Source organism: Chiloscyllium punctatum, chromosome 7 (assembly GCF_047496795.1).
Source record: "Chiloscyllium punctatum isolate Juve2018m chromosome 7, sChiPun1.3, whole genome shotgun sequence".
Taxonomy (NCBI): domain Eukaryota; kingdom Metazoa; phylum Chordata; class Chondrichthyes; order Orectolobiformes; family Hemiscylliidae; genus Chiloscyllium; species Chiloscyllium punctatum.
In genome coordinates, this window is record NC_092745.1 from 105682915 (window position 1) to 105704960 (window position 22046).

General features: G+C 40.4%; 1 protein-coding gene across 2 annotated transcripts in view; it reads right to left on the minus strand.

Annotated features, from left to right (window-relative positions):
- The window catches only part of kdm4aa (lysine (K)-specific demethylase 4A, genome duplicate a), a 67074-nt gene that overhangs the window by 33734 nt on the left and 11294 nt on the right, over positions 1–22046 (minus strand). For both annotated transcript variants that reach the window (XM_072574535.1, XM_072574534.1), the window contains exons 6-12: positions 20328–20377; positions 16479–16582; positions 10631–10768; positions 9178–9455; positions 7751–7959; positions 4199–4521; positions 276–399 (exon numbers count right to left, since the gene is read on the minus strand). In XM_072574535.1, coding sequence (XP_072430636.1) covers positions 276–399; positions 4199–4521; positions 7751–7959; positions 9178–9455; positions 10631–10768; positions 16479–16582; positions 20328–20377 — 1226 coding nt within the window. The remainder of the gene's footprint in view (positions 1–275; positions 400–4198; positions 4522–7750; positions 7960–9177; positions 9456–10630; positions 10769–16478; positions 16583–20327; positions 20378–22046) is intronic.

Consider the following 22046-nt stretch of genomic DNA (forward strand, 5'->3'; position numbering starts at 1 on the left):
AAAGCCTGACTGCTTTTACAAGTTTTAGTTTTCTGCAACATATTTTATCCACGATTTCATTTAGGCACCAATGCATAGTTTAAGATGATATTAGAGGAGATAAATGTCTACAAGAGGGCATATTTATTGCCTACAAACGGTGGTACCAAATTTTCAAAAATGTTGCTACATACTCAACACCAGACATCCACTAGTTATGTAGAATGCAGTCCTCGATAAGCCTTCAACAGTAAAGCCTCTTGACTACAGCTACATATTCTAACTTGCTTACATACCTTCGTCACTAATGTAGTCCTTTACCACAGAAAGTGGATGATGTCGTGGTGGTTTACTAAGAGGCTGCCGCCGACTCTTGGCTTTCTTTTTGGATTTCATTTCTTTCATGTACTGCTCAGCCATCTGCGGAAGAACAGAACAGTAGATCTCTCATTATCCATTTGAAGAACAGGATGTCATTTTAGCATTGCTTCTGTTCAGTGCAAATTGCCCAATCTGCTGCGCAAAGCCTCTGTGGGCTTCATCTTGTTACGTTGATAATGCTAACATGATTACTATAAAAATGTTATGATTGCCACAGAGTTCTAATCGCTATAAACTTACCATAACAAAATATGCTCTGAAACACACTAACACCTAAAGTTAAGGTAAACAGCTTAAAAGCTTTTTTTTAAAAACTGGAAATGCGGACAGAGAATAAACAAAGTTAAAGACTCTGAGGTTTCATGTCAATTATCTTTTGTCAAAACGGAAACAAATTAGATGCAACAAGTTTTATGCCAAGTACAAGATGGAAATGGAACACAAGGAGAAAACCAAAGGAAAGATTTGAGAGAGGGTGCAAGGCAGGAGAAATTAAATGGACAGAAGGTATAATAGTGCAATGTTACCATTGAGACAAGGAAAATAAACAAAATGAGAGATGTCTACAGGTGCAAATGCAGCATCATTAACAGCTGTCATCTAATAATTTAAAAAAAATACAGTTTACAAGCTGAAATTGGTTAACTTGTGCTGTGCCTTTAGCTGCAGTTTAGCTTCACTGGATCAGAGTAGCAGAGCAGAGAGGTCAGAGTGAAAATGGAATTGAGAGTGTGGTACTGGAAAGGCACAGCAGGTCAGGCAACATCCGAGGAGCAGAGGTTTAAAAAAAAATTGATGTTTCGGGCATAAGCCCTTCATTGGGAACTTATACCCGAAACACCGATTTTTTTTCTTGTTCCTTGGATTGTGCCTGACCTGCTGTGCTTTTCCAGCAGCACACTCTCGACTCTGATCTCCAGCATCTGCAGTCCTCACCTTCACTAGAGTGGAGGTGGAGCAGAGAATCAAACTGACAGGTGACTGGAAAGTCAGGATTATGCTTCAGACTGCAGTCCACCCAAGTCCCCATTCACTCTCCGGATTTTGTAGTTTTGTTCTTTTCCAAACACGTAGTTAACTCTCAAAGGCATCTGACATTTCTCAACTATTCTTGTGACAAGGAATTGAATATGCTAGTCACTTCCCAGAGAGAGAGGTTTCCCAAGTTCTCTACTGATTCATTATGACCATGTTACATTTGTGGCACCTAGTTCTGGTGTCCACCTGCAAGTAGTAATATCACCTTCATACCTATTTGTTCAAATATTTTCTTAATCCTAAAGCCCTCCATCAGGTTACTCCACAGCCTACTGTTCTCTACAGAAGAGATTCAAAGCCTATTATTTATCAGTATGCCCTCTCAGTTTTGGCACTATTCCACGGAGGTTTTTCTTGCACCTTCGCCAGTCATAGATACGTACAATACGGAAACGGACCCTTTGGTCCAACCTGTCCATGCCGACCAGATATCCCAAACCAATCTAGTCCCACCTGCCAGCACCCGGCCCATGTCCCTCCAAACCCTTCCTATTCAAATACGATCCAAATGCCTTTTAAATGTTGCAATTGTACTAATCTCCACCACTTCCTCTGGCAGCTCATTCCATACATGTATCACCCTTTGCATGAAAAAGTTGCCCCTTAGGTCTCCTTTATATCTTTCCCCTCTCACCCTAAACCTATGCCCTCTAGTTCTGGACTCCCCCACCCCAGGAAAAAGACTTTGTCTATTTATCCTATCCATGCCCCTCATGATTTTATAAATTTGTATAAGGTCACCCCTCAGCCTCCAATGCTCCGGGAAAAACAGCCCCAGCCTGTTCATCCTCTCCCTATACCTCAAATCCTCCAACCCTGGCAATATTCTTGTAAATCTCTTCTGAACCCTTTCAAGTTTCACATCTTTCCGATAGGAAGGTGACCACAACTGCACACAATGTTCCAACAGTGGCCTAACCAATGTCCTGTACAGCTGCAACATGACCTCTCACCTGCTATACTCAATATCCTGACCAATAAAGGCCTTCATCATTTAAAATTAGAGCGCATAAGTCTTCCAGTGTGGTATAACCAAGACTCTAAATATAAACATACTGTATTCACAGGGTATGAGTGTAACAGTACACCTTATTTAAAAGTCAAACTCCTGACTATTAGCCAGAAACTCCAACCCTCATACTTGCTACCTGCTCACTTCTGGAGTCAACCTCACCTTCCTTTTGGTGGCAGCAGTTGTCAGGAGCAGTTTCCAATATGATAACTAAGATCATGAGATGTTGGGACAGAATGGATTTCAACTTCTTTTACACAAGTAATGTTTTAAAGTCAAGCCCTTTGGCATTTTGATAAAGAAAACTGTCAAGTAAACCTGGCTTTTGTATGAGCACGCAGACGAACTTCTGCTTTTAAATCTGTACTCACAAAATGAACTTCAATGCGTTCTATACCTTTAAATGGCCTTATTGACAGATGTCATTACATTACAAATTCAATTTTTTTGAAAAGGTTTGGGAGATGGGCATTTATTGGTCATTCTCTAGTGCCTGGAGAAGGTGTGCTGAGCTGTTTTCTTGAACCACTGAAGTCTTAGGTTGTAGGAACACTCAACATTGCTACTGGAAAGGAAATTCCAGAATTTTAAATTAGCAACTATGACACAACATAGTTCCATGTTTGGGTTGTGTGTGTTTTGGAGGTGAACTCACAGGTGGTGTTCCCATACATTTTATGCCTTTGTCCTTCTGAGTGGCAGAGGTCACAGGTTTGAAAGGTGCTATGGGTGGAGTCATAGTGAGTTCCTGCAGTGCATCTTGTAGATGGTACACACTACTGCCACTGTGTGTCAGTAGTGGATGTGTCAAGCTTAGAGTCTTGCTAGAGCTGCACTCTTCCTGACACTTATAAGTATTCAATCACACCCTTTATACTTACCTTAACGATAGCAGACAAGCATTCGGGAGATAGGAAGAGAATTACTCACCATATTTATCTCGTTGGTCCAGTTCAGTTTGTGTTCAAGACTAACTCACAAGATATTGACAATGGGAGACTCACTAACAGTAATGTCATTGAAAATCATGGAGGCAGGGGATGGTTACATTACCTCTTGTTGAAAGTGATGCTGGCAGGTGGGACTAGATTGGATTGGGATATCTGGTTGGCATGGACGAGTTGCACCGAATGGTCTGTTTCCGTGCTAAATATTTCCATGTCTATTATTGCTTGATTATCATGGCGTAAATGTTTCTTGCCACTTGTCAGACCAATCCTGGATGTTTTCCAGGTCTTGCTACACATGGGCATAGATTCAATATCTGAGATGTCACGAGTGGTGCTGAAAATTTACTACACAGTCAACATTCCAACTTCCCATCTTATGACGGAGTGAATGGCTTTGATGAAGCAGCTGAAGATGGTTGGATGCAAGACTGAGGAAGTCCTATAGTTATATTCTGAGGCTTGGATGAAGAACCCCAACAACCACAACTACCTTCGAGATATGACAAGTACCAGAGTGTTTTCCTCCTCAATTTGCATTGACTTTAGTTTTGCTAGGGATCTTTGATGCCATATCAAATACGGTCTCGATGTCAATGACAGTACCTCTCACTTCTGTTCTTCCAGATTCTTCTGTTCCTCTACGTGATTAAGATGCTTACTTTCCAAGGAGCATGTAACCGCTTTATTCTTAAGTTTAAGCCACCTTTATACTTATTTGTCATTTCTTATTTTTCCCCATCACAATCATACTAACTGCATTATAGAATAGTGACATTTTCTACAGACAGAAAAGGGGAAGCACCTCCAAGCATTATGAAAATATTTGATGTATGAATACCTCTGCAAGATCTTGTTCATTGAGGCTAGTTCCAACATTTGTTTTAATTGGCTCGTTCCAGTCTGGACTATTATCAGAGTCCTCTGATGCACTTTCTTGGCTTGAGCCCTGAGTGCTTGTCATCTCTGACTCAGATGAACTGGATTCAAATGATTTCACAAGTGGGCTAGGAGTATTTTGGGATGGAGTGGTCACAGAGAAGTTTAACACGGTAACAGGAGTGTCTATTGAGCTGGACATGGTTCGCTTCAATGTAAGCTTCTCTTCCCGTGGAGCATTTTCAACGTGTGGCTCAACTTGTGCTGGAGCTGATTCTGCAACAACTAAAAAAAACATAGAATTAAATAGCTTATAAACTAAAAAAAATGACTTTAATAAACAATGTGCATTCTGTAAAGTAGAATATGTTCAACTGTAAAATACATGAGCAGTATTTCACAACACTTATTGGATTTGTATTATATTGTTATTTCAAACAGGATATGCAAGTGCTTTACAACATTTATGATTATCTCCATTCCAGGCCATGGAACTAAATCAAAAATTCCAATACTTCTCCGGACATTCAAAGGAGACCAGAAACAGCCAAAGGCAGTTGGCAGATAATGTGGAGGTCCAATTGAATTCTTTTGCCACTATTTCACTAGCAGCTAGCCAAAAGTGATATATCAGCTGCAGGAAGCCAAAGTGAGGGGCTCATGTTAGCAATTGGGGTTGGGAACATTGTCATAATGGCTGGATATAAAGGGACAGTATTCTCAAGGATAAGCATGATCAACAATGATAGGAAGTAGGGCATCATTAATTGACAGGGGGAAAGAGAGCGAAGGATCACTGCCTTAAAAATAAAGAGACTCCTTTTCACTGTTGGATTTCCCAGCATTTGCTAAATATAACTAACAATTGTAAACATTAATTCTTCTTCCAAACTGTACCGTGGAAGCCTGGCTCACTTTGTTACTAAAATACCTAGTCTCCTACTGTACAAAGGCCTTCAGTCTTCAATCCTAATACCAGAAATTACTAGTATGTGGGATATTCCAATTTCAATTGGGAAAGTGATGTGGAGAACTAAAGGCCAAAGACAGTTGGCACTCAATATCCCCCTAGGAAGAAAAGAGTTGGAATGAGGAACTTGGAATTCTGTTTCTGCCCACTATTCAACAGTGCCTGCAACCAAGTGCTTCAGAGGTCAAGTTTGACTGTTTTTGCATACTACCTCCCCAAATATCATAAAAAGCTTGCTTTCACTCTACGCCCAGCCATAAAGTTCAGGGCTAAGGCCATCTCCATGTTCGAGAGTATAACAGTCCTTGATGTCAAGATCACATTTGTCAGAGTGTGGCATTAAGGAGCCCTAGCAAAACTAGAATCAATGGAAATCAGGGGAAAACTCTTCATTGTCTGGAATCATACCTGGCACACAGGAACATGGTTGTGTCATCCTGTTTCTCCCCCTCAGTCAAAGCAAAACGCTCAGAGACACAGTATAGTTTTACCTCCTTCATCTTTATTCTGGGCCCTGGAGAGAGAGAGAACAATCGCCCATGTGCGCAGGGACATGGGTTCCCGGTCTTCTCTTGAACAAGGGATTCTCTATGAACTATATAATCATTTTACAGGGAGAAGCATCTAGATAAGGCAATATACGTATTAATTGGGTGACTGTTACTATCAATGAGTATCAGTAGCAGAGATCAAGCCCTTTACTGTTATACAAAGAATGTTCTTAACCTTATTTACTGGATTTATACAATGGATACTTTTCCCCTTGTTAGCTGACCTTGCATACTGAATGCTTCCAATATCGTTAAATGTCTCTACATCATGACTGCTTTTGTACCTTGTTAACCCATTTCCCATACATTTAACAATGGAGTGTTGGAGGTAAGTTTTTATTTGATCTGAGTCATGCTCAGCTGAACCTCTTTTCACAAAACTCAGAACTTTACTCTTTCCCTGCTTGCTTCTACCGTATACACATTGTCAGTTGCAGTTGTTGGAGTTCAGTCATTTCCGCTCTAGGATATCTGCAAGAGTTGCTCAGGGTACAGTCCAAGGCCCAACCTTCTTACCTTCCCTCCACTGTAAAGATCAGAAGTCGTGATGTTCACTAATGACTGCACAATGCCCAGTACCATTTGTGACTCCTCAGATACTGAAGCAGCCCATGTTCAAAAGTAAAAAGAACTGGGCATTATCCAGGCTTGGGCTTAAAACAGGGAAGTAACATTCATGTAGCACAAATACCACGTAATGACCATTTCCAAGAAAGGGACAATCTAACCAAGAGCTCTTGAAATTCAGTGCCAGTGAATGCCGCATTATCATCTTGGGAGTTAGCATTGACCACAAACTGATCTGGACTCTCAATATAAATACAGTGGCTACAAGAATAAGCCAGGGGTTAGGAATACTGCAGTGGCAAACATACCTCCTGACTCCCCAAAGCCTGTATACTATCCGTACGGTACAAGTCAGGAGTGTGATGGAATACTCCCTACTTGCTTGGATGGATTCAGCTCCAACAATATTCAAAGTGACCTGCTTGACTGGCACCACATCCACAAACATTCACCCCCTTCACCACCAACATTTAGAGTAACCACTAGCTAGAAGCTTCTCTGCAGAAATCCTTAGACAACATCTTCGAAACCCATGACCACTACCATCTGAAAGGATGGGGGAAGCAGATACTTGGGAACATCACCACCTGTAAGTTTCCTTCCAAGTCACTCACCACCCTCACGTGGAATTATATTACCATTCCTTTACTGTCACCCGGTCAAAGTCCTGGAATTCCCTCCCCAACAGCATAATCAGTCTAACTACAGAACACGGATCATAGAGGTTCAAGGAGTGAGCTCACCATCACCTTAAGGGACAACTATCGGTCAGACAATAAATGCTAACCAGTCAACAATGCCCCTGTCCCACACATGAAAACTCAGTCTGTTCACCCCACTTTAAATTGTTGGGCACTGGTCTTTGAAAATTAATGTAAAGGAGAGACTTCAGTGTGCAGGATGACCTGCTTCATCATGGTCCAGGCCAATTTGAGGTCAGTAGGAACAATGCGTGTAGCTAATTTCAGAGATGCATCTGGACATTGACATGCTATTTAAGTTTTACTGATGTCCCACTGAGGGACAGGAACAGATATGGAGAACTTCCTCTAATATGCATTGGTTCTCTTCTCTCCTTTATCAACCAATTCACAGGTTAAACTTTCTGGTCTCTCCAGCAATCCTCAAGCTACAGAAGGCCTTATCTGCACCCTAAAAGGTCAATTGGGCCACAGATGGGCAACCCACTTATGTTTCCTTGCTGTTTGTGAAATTACAGTCTGGTGGATCGCATGAAGAAAATCCCTTAAATTTATACCTAGAGGTTGACTGTCAAATTTGGCCCCATCTCTCCAAGAAAACAATTGATTTGCGCATAGAAATTAACAAAGTTAAAAAAGATCAACCAGCATTACAATCGTGTTGTTAGCTCTCCTGAAAGATGCAATAAGGTAAAAAAACTAAAATCGTTTCTACAAAAACATACCTTGAACACCTAGATCAGCACTGTCACCCACCACTTTACTAAATTCCTCTTTATCCTTTCTCATTACTCCCTTAGAGTCTCCAGATTCGCTTTGTGGAACAGGATTACTCCCTTCACTTTCCTTCAGAATGGCAGTATTTTCATTCACTTCTTGCGGCAGCTCAAGACAAACTTTGTGCCTTTTTGCTCCGATTCGATGCTGTATTGGACTGGGTAATGAAAGACAGTAATCATCAGATAAAGCACACTAGATATCTATTGATGTCTATAAACAGAGAAAAAAAAATTCCATTCCATACTGAACTATAAAGTCAACTTGTTTTTTGGTTGCATTCCACTAACGTCCTTCTTTTACTTTCCACAGCTAGTCTAATTTTCTGAGTATTGTTTCTTATCTGAGTTAACAGGTCCCACCACATAAAACATTATAGTGGATACTTGCCAAATGGATTTGTGCTGTACAGAGCAATAACTTCACTATCTTCAATATTTTGGTGTTGACAAACTTATGGTTATTGCCAATCTGCAGTTCCTTAGCTGCATTAACACATTTAATGGTATAAAAGAACTTGAGACTTATCCCATGACAGCTCAAAAAAAAAATTCAGTACAGTCTGATCACATAGAAATAATTTAATCACACATTACAGTAGACCATCTAATTGTTAAAATATTGCTCCTATGTAAGATAACACGTTAACACACCTGTCACTAAAATGTCAAATAAACATATGTTAAAGAGTATTTAAAAATATGACCTTGGAACAAGAGTAGTCTACTGGCCTTTAGAGACTTGTCTGCCTTTCAATACATTCATAGAGGAGCTGATTTTAAACTCAACTGTATATTCTTGCACAATGACAATGTTTCACCTACTTGGTTAACAAGAATCTATCTACATCTTCCTTAAAAATATCGAAAGATTCTGCATCCACTGCCTCCAATGTGCAACACTTTATTCTAGGTTTAAGATGACTACTAATAGAAAATTCAAATTATAGATAACCAGAATTGCTGTGTCAGTATCTTAATTTGATAACTAAGCTACTTTGAATAAACGCTCATAATATCATGCAGAAATTATTTTTCTCTTCACAGAAATAAACCGAGTAAATCCCACTGCAACAAAGCTGGATGATTCAAATGAAAATTGATTCCATGATATGAAAAAAAATTCATGTCAAGATTTGAACCAAAGGATAATACACACCAGCTTACAAACTAATAAGCAGCATTCCTTGAAAAGATAATCACTGTCTCTAGGTCAAAACTTTCTTACGTTATTTTTCTTTCTTCAAACAGAATGTCACGTTCAACAAAATAAAAGCAGCATTAACAAAGTTAGCAACATTTCCCCACATTATAACAGTATATGGAGTTTGCCAGTTTAGCACTGGACAGATACATGCAGTGAACAAATATTTCACCTTTTTATTTCATCACCATCATCCTGCTGCGTGGATACTTCTTTTTCAAGTTTGTCATCCGATTCCCTTTCAGCAGTATCAGCATCCTGGTCCTTCAAACTCTTTGCGGTTACAGAGTTCAATTCTCCACCAAGAAATTCAACTGCTTCTGGAGTGGCTCGTGTGTGGTCAATGAAAATGGTATCTTTTCCTACTTTCCACAACTTGTAACGTTCAGGCTGAAATTTGCGCACAAAAACATCCATCGAGATTTTTACCATATCCTTCCGGCATGAGCACTGGATAGAGGACAGTGAAACGAAGATAGTTGGAGCCATGTAATAATGCCATAAACATTTTGACAGAAATTTTAATGGTTCAGTACAACTGTATTATGGATCAAGAACGCACAAGCCAGGTTAACAGCTTAAACAAAACTATGTTCTAAATTTGAGGCTGCTCAAGAGCAATGAAACTGCCAAATCTATTATGGTGCACTAATACTAGAGGAGATTTCCTTCCAATTCACACAAGATCCTGGTCTTCTATTGGAAGTGTTTTCTGCAAGTTAACCAACTACTTCCAAACTTCCTATATTTTGGATATGCACATTAATGACAAACCTACATCAGTCATAGAGTTATAGAGATGTACAACATGGAAACAGACCCTTCCATGCCCTCCTTTGTAAACCTCCATAAGGTCACTCCTCAGCCTGCAATACTCCAGGGAAAACAGCCTCAGCCTGCTCAGCCTCTTCCAACAGCTCAAATCCTCCAACCCTCCAATCCTGGCAACATGCTTGTCAATCTTTTCTGAACCCTTTAAAGTTTCACAACATCTTTCCAATAGGAAGACGACCAGAATTGCACACAGTGGCCTAACCAATTACCTGTACAGCTGCAACATGACCTCCCAACTCCTGACCAATAAAGGAAAGCCTACCAAACACCTTCTTCACTATCCTATCTACCTGCGACTCTACTTTGAAGGAGCTATGAAAGTGCACTCCAAGATCTCTTTGTTCAACAACACTCCCTAGGACCTTACCATTAAGTGTCTACGTCCTGCTAAGATTTGCTTTCCCAAATGCAGCACCTTGCATTTATCTGAATTAACCCCCATCTGCCACTTCTCAGCCCAATGGCCCATCTGATCAAGATCCCGTTGTAATCTGAGATAACATTCTTCGCTGCCCGCCACACCTCCAATTTTGGTGTCATCTGCAAACTTATTAACCATACCTCTTATGCTCGCATCCAAATCATTTATGTAAATGACAAAGTAGTAGAGTACCCAGCACCGGTCCTCGTGGCTCTCCACTGGTCACAGGCCTCCAATTTGAAAAAGTCAATAGTTCTAATAATCTCACGGAATACTGATCTTTACCAACTGGATAACTTTAAGTCAAATGATAAATCAGGAAACTTGTTATTTTCAGAATTCAGTTATAAATATCAAAGAGTAAACATACCAGAACAGCATGTTTCCCATACTCTATCCATCTTAATGTGGCAAAGTTTGTTGATTCAGCACAGTTAAAACCATGGTTAAAACCAGCATGATAGCCATATGGGAATGTGATCATAAATTCGCCTGCCTCTTGAGTTATCTATGAATAAATGAAGTGTTAATTCAATTAATTAAGTAAAACATACAAAAACATTATATAATTAATTAGACAGAAATGGACAAGGTTGAGAATTAACTGCTGAGGAAAATCTCAGTCTAGTTTTCTTCTTACTACTGAAATATAAACACTTGCAATGATTTGGCAACATTAATACACCAAATTTCTGCTAACAGAGTAACCATTACAAGCAGAGCATAGACTGAACACCAGCTTCTCAACTGGCATTTTACAGTACTGCTAAATTGCAAGTGCGTTTGGGCTGATGTGTTTTTGTTTTGAAAGTTGCTTTGCTTAAAGGGACATTCCTGTTCAAGACTCTAGCCATATTCAGAAGAGCAGTATGTTGTACAAACTCTTTTCTACTTCAAAATTCAAATTTCCATCATGAAGAGGAGTCTCTACAGTTAAGAAAATGTTGGAAGTGGACTAAAATCACAAGTTCGACCTACGAAAATAGCACTTCCAATTTTCATGGGGCAGGAGTGGAGCCAAGCAGGGCTTTGCTTATAAATATTTGATAGAAATGGTGAACCATTTAAAATTTACAGCTGTCTCTAAGAAGTGAAAGATAGGTACCCTTACAGGGTACCCTGCTCAGAATGCAGAGTATGCACTTTAGACTTGCTAAAAGAAAAAGGTGTGGGCCAGTGCTAGTGTCTTTTAGGATTTTTAAATGTAGAGATGTTTATGTCTCGCTGAGATCTCCTTGAAAGTTTGTTTCTCAATTTCCCTCTATTAGGTGGTTTATAATACAATGCCTTTCTTATTGCTCAGTTCCACCCAAATAAATTCCCTGGATGTATTTCCAGGAATATCCTCACCAAGTAAAACTGTAATGCTATCCCTTATCAAAAACGCCATTCCCCCTCCTCTATTGCCTCCCTTTCTGTCCTTCCTGTAAGCATTTGTATCCTGGAACATTAAGCTGCCAGTCCTGCCCATCCCCAAGCCATGTTTCTATAATTGCTATGATATTCCAGTCCTATGTTCCTAACCATGCCCTGAGTTCATCTGCCTTCCCTGTTAGGCCCCTTGTATTGAAATAAATTAAGTTTAATTTATTAGTCCTACCTTGTCCCTGCCTGCCCTGACTGTTTGACTCGCTTCTGTTCTCAACTGTACCAGTCTCAGATTGATCTCTTTCCTCACTATCTCCCTTGGTACAGATTGTTCAGCAATATGGTTGGATTGGATGGGATATGCTTTTATTTCTGGACACATTGCTGGAGCCTCAAAGATTTCCTGCCCAACTTGCCTCACACCCAGCACATACTCAGCTGGTCTCAAGTAGCCACACCAAACTTCCAATAACCCTACAATTCCCCACTCACTACTGAAAGAAGGGAGGATGGGTGCGTATTTTCGAAAAGGTCAAATTCACAGAATTAGGAGCTCTTCAGTTTTTGCTTTCCTATCAGGGAACAAAAATCTCGCCCAAAAGATGCAATGACATCTGAGCAGTATAATTTAGGTACATATAAACTGGTTGTTCTGGTTCTGTTCGCCGAGCTGGGAATTTGTGTTGCAGACGTTTCGTCCCCTGTCTAGGTGACATCCTCAGTGCTTGGGAGCCTCCTGTGAAGTGCTTCGGTGATGTTTCTTCCGGCATTTGTAGTGATTTGTACCTGCCGCTTCCGGTTGTCAGTTCCAGCTGTCTGCTGCAGTGGCCGGTATATTGGGTCCAGGTCGATGTGCTTGTTGATTGAATCATGCCTCTAGGAATCCCCTGGTTGTTCTCTGTTTGGCTTGTCCTATAATAGTAGTGTTGTCCCAGTCGAACTCATGTTGCTTGTCATCTGCATGTGTAGCTACTAAGGATAGCTGGTCGTGTCGTTTCGTAGCTAATTGGTGTTCATGGATGCAGACTGTTAGCTGTCTTCCTGTTTGTCCTACGTAGCGTTTTGTGCAGTCCTTGCATGGGATTTTGTACACTACATTGGTTTTGCTCATGCTGGGTATCGGGTCCTTTGTCCTGGTGAGTTGTTGTCTGAGAGTGGCTGTTGGTTTGTGTGCTGTTATGAGTTCTAGTGGTCTTAGCAGTCTGGCTGTCAGTTCAGAAATGTTTTTGATGTATGGTAGTGTGGCTAGTCCTTTGGATTGTGGCGTGTCCTCATTCCATTGTCATTCCCTTAGGTATCTGTTGACGAAATTTGTGGGGGTATCAGTTTTTGGTGAATACATTGTATAGGTTTTCTTCTTCTTTTTGCAGTTCTGGTGTAGTGTGTTATGGCTCTTTTGAACAGTGTCTTTATGCAACTTCTTTTTGTGTGTTGGGGTGGTTGCTTTCGTAGTTTAGGACTTGGTCGGTGTGTGGCTTTCTTGTATACCTTTGTGATGAATTCTCCATTCGGTGTTCTCCGTACCATCACATCTAGGAATGGGAGTTGGTTGTCCTTTTCTTCCTCTATAGTGAATCGGATTCCTGCGAGTGTGGCGTTGATGATCCGGTGTTCTCGATTTTTGTGTTTTTAGTGGTTACAAAGGTATCTACATATCTGACACAGAGTTTGGGTTGAATTTGCGGAAAGACTGTTTGTTCTAACCTTTGCATTACTGCTTCTGCTAGGAGTCCAGAGATGGGTGAGCCCATGGGTGTGCCGTCGATTTGTTCATATATTTGGTTGTTGAATGTGAAGTGTGTTGTGAGGCACAGGTCCAGTGGTTTGAGTATGCAGTCTTTGTTGATAGGTTCCCAGTCTTGTCTGTTCTGTATGTCCAGCAGGTTGGCTATTGTTTCTCTGGCTAGGGTTTTGTCGATAGAGGTGAACAGTGCCGTTACATCGAATAAGACCATAGTTTCTTCCTTGTCTATGTGTATATTTCTGATGATGTCCAAGAATTCCTGTGTTGACTGTATAGAGTGTCTGGATCCGCTGAATCAGGTGTTTCAGTTTCTGCTGTAGTTCTTTAGCCAGTTTGAGAGATGGTGTCCCTGGTCGTGATACTATGGGTTTGAGTGGGATGTTTGGTTTGTGCACATTAGATAGTCCATAGAAATCTGGGGGTGTTGTTGCTTTCAGGTTTCATTCTCTATAGGTCAGACCTGGTTATCTGTCTGTTTTTTTGTAGGTTCCTCAGTGTGTTGTTTATCCTATTGGTGAGCTGTGGGGGTGGGGTCAAACTCCTTCTGTTGGTAGGTTTTGGTATCTGCAAGTAGTTGTTGTGCTTTTTGGATGTACTCTGCTTTGTCCAGGATGACCGTCATTCTGCCTTGGCGTCTTGGAAGTCTGCTGTCTTGGCGTCCCTGTGGTTGTCGTTGAGTCCCTTGGACAGTATTGTTCCTTCCATGGCTGTGAGCTGTCTGTGGGAGAGGTTTCTAATCCAGGAGTGTGTTGTGGTGTCCTCTCTGTTGTGTGTTCATTTGGCCATTTTTTCTTTTAGTGCCGTTTTTTTGCGGTGCGTGGTCCGGTTCTATGGTGATGGCCTGTTCTATGGTCCGGGTCCATTCCGGATTGGTGGTTTTTGAAATTAACAATTTTTGGCACGCAATTTCTTGTCTGTATTTGTGTAGTCTGTGGTGTGCGTCTGTAATCATTACCTGGATGATCCTGAATCCATTCTGTCTGGCTGTGTCCCTGGCTTGTGGGTTGTTGACTGGTGGTCTGTATCTGACACATGGTGGAAGGATTCGATTCTTTCGGCATTTGTGCAGGAACCAGAGTTGTTCGTATGTGGTGCTAAGGCGGTTGGCACAGAAATCCCATTTCCTGGCTTGTCTTAGCATCTTTCACCCGTAGGTGTTCAAAGTTTGGGAGAAGATTTGTAGCTCGGGTGCTCGTTGTTGTGGTTCTGTTCGCCGAGCTGGGAGTTTGTGTTGCAGACGTTTCAACTCCTGTCTACGAAAGCAACCACCCCAACACACACAAAAGAAGTTGCATCAAGACACTGTTGAAAAGAGCCACAACACACTGCAGTACACCAGAACTGCAAAAAGAGGAAGAAGAACTCCTATACAATGTATTTGCCAAAAACGGATACACCTGCAATTTCATCAACGGATGCCTAAGGGAAAGACAACGGAATGAGGACATGCCACAATCCAAAGGACTAGCCACACTACCATACATCAAGAACATTTCTGAACTGACAGCCAGACTACTGAGACCACTAGGACTCATAACAGCACACAAACCAACAGCCACTCTCAGACAACAACTCACCAGAACAAAGGACCCGATACCCAACATGAGCAAAACTAATGTAGTGTACAAAATCCCATGCAAGGACTGCACAAAACACTACATCGGACAAACAGGAAGACAGCTAACGGTCCGCATCCATTAACACCAACTAGCCACGAAACGACATGACCAGCCATCCTCAGCAGCCACACATGCAGAAGACAAGCAACATGAGTTCGACTGGGACAACACTACTATTATAGGACAAGCCAAACAGAGAACAGCCAGGGAATTCCTAGTGGCATGGCACTCATCCACAGATTCAATCAATAAGCACATCGACCTGGACCCAATATACCGGCCACTGCAGCGGACAGCTGGAACTGACAAACAAATCACTATAAATGCCGGAGGAAACATCACAGAAGCGCTTCACAGGAGGCTCCCAAGCACTGAGGATGTCACCTAGACAGGGGAGAAACGTCTGCAACACAAATTCCCAACTCGGCGAACAGAACCACAACAACGAGCACCCGAGCTACAAATCTTCTCCCAAACTTTGAACATCTAAACTGGGTCAAATTTGCACCTATCATCCCCTAACTAGTCATTCAGTACTGTGTGTACACCTACTCCAGATGGAATAGAGTGGTTCTGCAATACAGATCAGCCAGCAATGCGCACACACCAAATGGCCAAATAAATTTCATGTAAAGCTGAATTTAATAGAAGCATAAGCATTAATTCCAATATATTCTACAAATGGATAGTAGAGATCCTCAAACATTTTACCACTTCATTGATAAGGAAGGTATATAAAACACAAGTAACCAATAAACACTTCAGGCAAAAATTGCTTTAAAGAATTAAAAAGGAGAAAAAAAACTACTTCAACAACTCTGTATGGAGATTATTTTCCAATTTTTACATGGCTAAGATCACCTAGACAACAGAGCATTAAGTGCACAATAAACAGTTCTTCCTCAATTTTAACTCTTCATTCAAATATATAGCAAATGATTCTAAAAACAATTATTTCCTTATTCATAGAGTATAGATTTGGATACTGGCTGAGAGAAGAAAATTTTCAGATGAACATTGTTGGAACAAAAGTTAACTTGCAACCAACTTTCACAATCCAACTGTTTTACACTATTTTCATTTCAACTTAAAAACTGTTGAACGCTGCTGTTGTTTCTACGAGTTAGATCACAGCTTTACAACTCAAGTACCCAGCCTCTCCAGAAACATGTTATTTTCTTTGAAAATGTTATTGCACCTGATGCAGCTGCATGCTACACACAAACTTCGTAACGGTTAAAGGAATCAATAAAACTGCAGACTGAGTGCAAATAAACTATAGCCATCCTACTTGGTTTGGTTATAATCTTACTTCACTAGTTTATTTTGATCAACAAGCTCCAATACAAAGTAGCTGAAATAAAGTCAGCATAAAATGGAATACAACAGCAGCACAGACATTATCCTCCACCCTGCCATTTCAATAAAAGCAACCATACCAAAATAATTTAGAATATAAGTCTATTACTGTAGTATGACATACATACCCGATCAAATGGGATTCCATATTTCTTGAGAATAGAAGGGGATATTAAGGTCATCTTATGCCGCAGAAATGCTTCACAGCTTTGAGCGCTACCTGGGAAAAAGCCTATTCACAACAAAGTACAAAATTCAAGTTTAAAATTCAAAGGAAAAACCATTTGGCTCATGGAACTTATCACTCAATTTTTAACCATTCCAGCTGTACCTTGAACACCCCAATCAATACTTATACCTTAAAAAGAAATATTTTCAGATAACAGTTTCAAAATTGCTTTTCATGAATTTTGAACTAATACTCTTAAAGATGGTGTGGGGGAAATCATCATGTCAGAAACATTTTGTTTTTTTAAATAATGGCTCTTAGACTGGTTTTCCACTATGCAAAGTGTCCATAAGGATAAGCTTCTTGTATTTCACTCAAGAGCTGGAATGCAAGAAACAGTCTTTGAAAAATAAACTCCATTTTAAAATAGCCTGAGAAAAGGTGGCGGATTGGTTAGAACATCTTTAGCCAGAAGATACACCAAGAACATTTCATTGACAACTAATTCTCAGCCTTGGTAAAGAGATTCCGATTGGTCAGGGTGTAGCCCTAGAAATGCTGTCTCCATGATCCCTGTTTTGAATAAGATACGCACAATGCGTCTACAAATTCCTTTTGTCTGTGTAAAACAGGGTCCTACATGTAGCATGGAAAGACTCTTCCAATCCAAGTCATTTATGCCGACCAAGTTTCCATATTAAATTAGTCCCATTTGCCCATGTTTAGCGTATATCCCTCTCAACTGTTCCTATTCAAGTACCTATCCAATGTCTTTTAAATGTTGTAGCTGTAACAGCATCCATCATGTCATCTGTTAGTTTGTTAGACATGCCAATCAACCTGTGTATGAAAAGGTTGCCCCTCAAGTCCCTTTTAAATCTTTTTCCTTTTAAAAATATGACCCCTAGCTTTGAACTCCCCTAGCCTAGGGAAAAGACCTTTGCTATTCACCTTATCCATGCCCCTCATGATTTTATAAAGCTGTTTAAGCTCACCCTTCAACCTTCCACGCTCCAGTGAAAAACATCCCAGCCAATGTTTATAACTCAAACCCACCATTCCTGGCAACATCCTGATAATTCCTAAACCCTCTTCAATATATCCTTCCTATATAGCAGGTGACCAAAACTATCCACAATACTCCAAAAGTAACCTCATCAACATCCTGTATAATCTCAACAAATTCCTATACTCAAATGGTCTGAGCAATGAAGGCAAGCATACTAAATACCTTCTTAACTAGCATGTCTACCTGTGGTATAACTTTCAAAGAACTGCGCACTTGAACCCAGAGGTCTATTTGTTTAATAACACTATCCAAGGCTCTACCATTAAAAGTGTACAAATCCAGCCCTTGTTTGATTTACCAAAATGCAATACCTCGCATTTATCCAAATTAACCTCCATCTGCCACTCTTCAGCCTACTGGCCTAATTATCAGGATTCCTGAAGAAGGGCTGATGCCCAAAACGTCAATTCTCCTGCTCCTTGGATGCTGCCTGACCTGCTGTGCTTTTCCAGCAACACATTTTCAGCTCTGATCTCCAGCATCTGCAGTCCTCACTTTCTCCTCGATAATTATCAGGATCCCTTTGTAATCTTAGATAACCTCTTTTACTTACAAATGTTTCCTAAATTATTGATATAAATGACAAACAAAAGTGGACCCAGCACCGAACCTTGTCGAGCATTGCTGGTTACAGGCTCCAGTCCAACACAAGTTCCTTCACTACCACTGCATGTCGCCTACTATCAAACTAGTTTCATATCCAATTGACAAACTGTCCCTGAAACCAATGTGATCTAATTTTACTAATCAGTCAATCATGTAGAACATTGTGACCGGCTTTACTAAAATCCATGCAGATATTTACTGCTCTGCCCTCAATCTTCTTGGTTACATATTCAAAAAAAGGCTCAATTAGATTTGACAGACATGCCTACTCACACTTAAAGCCATGGTGACGATCCATAACCAGTTCTTAACTCTCCAAACGCACATAAATCCTCTATCAAAATCCTCTCCAACAACTTACCCACCACTGTTATTAGATTCACCTATCAATAGTTCCGACGCTTCTCTTTACACCCTTTCTTAAATGACATTTGTCACCCTCAAGTCCTCTGACACCTCACCCATAGCTACGGATGATACAAGTGTCTCTGCCGGGACCCGCTATCTCTTCCCTAAATTCCCAGACATCCTGGGGGTACACTTGATCTGGTCCTGGAGAATTAGCCACCTATAAGCTTTAAGTTTTTTAGCTTCTAGCATGTGCAAATGCATCAAATAGTGATCCCAGTTGATAATCTTAAAAATGATTTCACGTGTGTAGCACAGTCCAGATAATTTCATATGAATTTCAATAGCAGAGTACCTAATGGCAAATATAATTTTCTAAGGCTTGCAAACATGGGCTGGCTGAACGGAGACATAAGCTGCAAGCTGCAAATGGTCAACAGCACATACTGTTCTTATGGCCTACACACCGTGCATCACTCTGGCATTTGAACTCATTACTAATTGGATGGGTTTGGTAGGGTAAATGTCATTTTGTCTTGAGAGTAGTACCCTATTAATGAGAAAACCACACATGGATTTACTGCAAAGTAGTAGCATGAGATGGCTAACTTCATTCATTGTTTACATTTTTGAGATGTTTTCCTCCCTTTCAGGATAATCAGAGGTATACTGGGTATCACCTGGTGCCAAGTGGTGGATTAGGCCCTTAGATGAGGTTTCATGACTGACAATGACAATGATATATTCAAGGAGGGTATGTATCCATTATCACATAGGACATCACTTCACTCAAATGGGTAACTAATATGCCATTGAAATAGAATAGAAGGAAATAGCAAGGAGTTCCTCCTTTAAACAGGAGTTGCTTCGCTCCTTTGTCTGTTGCTGAAAGTGTCAGTTTTCCACTGCTTTTTCGGAGCTCACAATCTCAAACTTCAACTTGCATCCCCACGTGGGGAAGCCCTGCAATATACAGCTATTAAGTTTGTAGAATCTGTCAAAGTTTACTTCATGTACAATCAGAAAATGTGATTAAAAGCACTACACTATATTAGAGTTGAAAGTAACTTATGTATTTCCAATTTTCTTCACTCCCAAAACAGAACTGTAAACAAGAAAGTCAGACTCCTTTTCATCAAGATCAGAGCAGTTAATTAAACCAGACTTGGTAGACTGGGCAGCCAAACATCAAACTCCAGGTCAGTAGAAAGCAGCAACTCAAACAGGAACAATTGCAGAGCATGTCACCAGGAACAGTCAGTCAGCAAAACAAGAGCTGCAAGCAACAGGATTCGATGTATTGAAAAATACTTTGTCCCCTTAAGGCCGGTGGTAGTTAGGAGAGCAAGAGCTTTCTTTAAAGAAAATTCAATATTGTACACCCATTAGCTAGACGGACTTTTTGTTTTAAAACACAGTTCCACTTCAAAACCTTGTGTTTCTCAAGGGGAAGAATTCTGAAGTCAAGTCAAAACAGTAATGTTTTAGCGATTGTTTGACAGATATATATGATGGAAAGACCTCTGCAATCTGGTCAGAGCTCAACTACATCTCAGGATTATTTGTCAGTTATTTACAACTGACACTCATTGACATTCCAGAGTGATGCACCAAAGTGACCAGCAAGGACTGAACTCTCATTTGCTTTAATAAGAAAAATCAAACGTGTGTAATATTTCTACCATGCAGCAAACTCCTTACAGTTTATCAAAATGTAGGAATCACATGAAACAGAAAGCAAGAAATTCAAACAAAGATCAAATAGATTGCAATACAAGTCTTTACCTTTAGCCAGACGTTCCAATCGCTTTCCATGCTCTGGTGGAACAGTGTACCTATGAGAGTATAGATAGATATAATTATTTACTATGTACACTGCACATTCCTTACTTGAATATGCTATTTTGAGAGACACATAAGCAGCTGCGTAATTCTACAAATGAATGGAGTTTTAAGTTCAAAACATTGTAGATCTCCATACCTAAATATAGTCACTAAAGAATTGAAGAAAATGTTTTCTTTGGTTCTGACATTTCAAGGAAAAAGCGATAATACAACTGTATCAAAATTATATACTGGATTAGTGGTGCTGGAAGAGCACAGCAGTTCAGGCAGCATCCAACGAGCAGCGAAATCAACATTTCGGGCAAAAGCCCTTCATCAGGAATAAATTTATTCCTGATGAAGGGCTTTTGCCCGAAACGTTGATTTCGCTGCTCGTTGGATGCTGCCTGAACTGCTGTGCTCTTCCAGCACCACTAATCCAGTATTTGATTTTCAGCATCTGCAGTCATTGTTTTTACCTTGTATCAAAATTATGTTGATTTCATGCAGAGGAGCAATAAAACAACAAAACAGTTGGTCCTGATATAATGTGATAGTTCCAATCTCGTGCAATCTCGCATTGTAAGAAAATCGTACAATGGCAGCGCCATTTTAACCTAATGGGGCTACAACTACATTATAGCCAACACGGGTAAGTTTGTATTCTACAAATAACGGTCTGGTCTAAATACTTTAATCGTGTTCAAGCCAATTCAAGTTGAAGAAACACATTATAGCAGAACCGACTATAGTGTATTTTAAACTAGGAACCCAAATTTGTTTAACCGATACGAGTGATTTGTTTCATTAAATTTTAGAGTCACGGAGTAGAATAGAATTGCTACAGCATGGAAGCAGGCCATTCAGTCCATAGAGTACACACGGATACTCCAAACAGCATCCAACCCAGACACATCTCCTACCCTATCCCTGTAACCTTGTATTTCCAGCGCTAATCCACCTGACCTACACATCTTTGGACTGTGGGAGGAAACCAAAGCATCCAGAGGAAGCCCACGCAGATGCGGGGATAATGGGCAAACTACACACACAGTTGCCCAAATGTGGAATCGAACCCGTGTCCATGGTGCTGAGAGGCAGCAGTGCTAACCACTGAGCCACCTTGATTAAAACAAAAGCAGGACAGCCAGCTGGTCAACTCCATGCCAGCTTTGAAAGAAAAGTTAAGCAGGACCCATTTCTACATACTTTCCTGTGGTCCTGCAAATTCTCTATTCAGATGCACGTTCAATTCCCTGTTGGAGACCTATGACTGAAACTGCCTCTACCACATGCATTCTGGATCCTCTATCTTCACTTGCTAAACTAAAAACAAAAGATTTTGCCTTATGTTGCTTTTGGTTATTTTGCTAATCATTTTAAATTTCTGTCCATTAAATTTCTGCCTTGAGCCAGTTTTACTCTCTATTTGATTTGCCTAGACCTCATGATTTAAAGAACTTCTGTCAATCTCCTCACCTGCAAATATGTCAGTGCTAGCCACAACAGAACCAATGCCAAACCCATTAATTTCCTTCAATCCCAGCCATCCTAGTGTACTGTCCTCTGGCCAGAATAAATAATTCTTGAATATTTTGCCAAAATCAGTTCTTTTCACAACTTACTTGAATTTCACTTCTGAGTCCCCTCTAACCATTCTTTGATTTTAGTTTAAGAAGT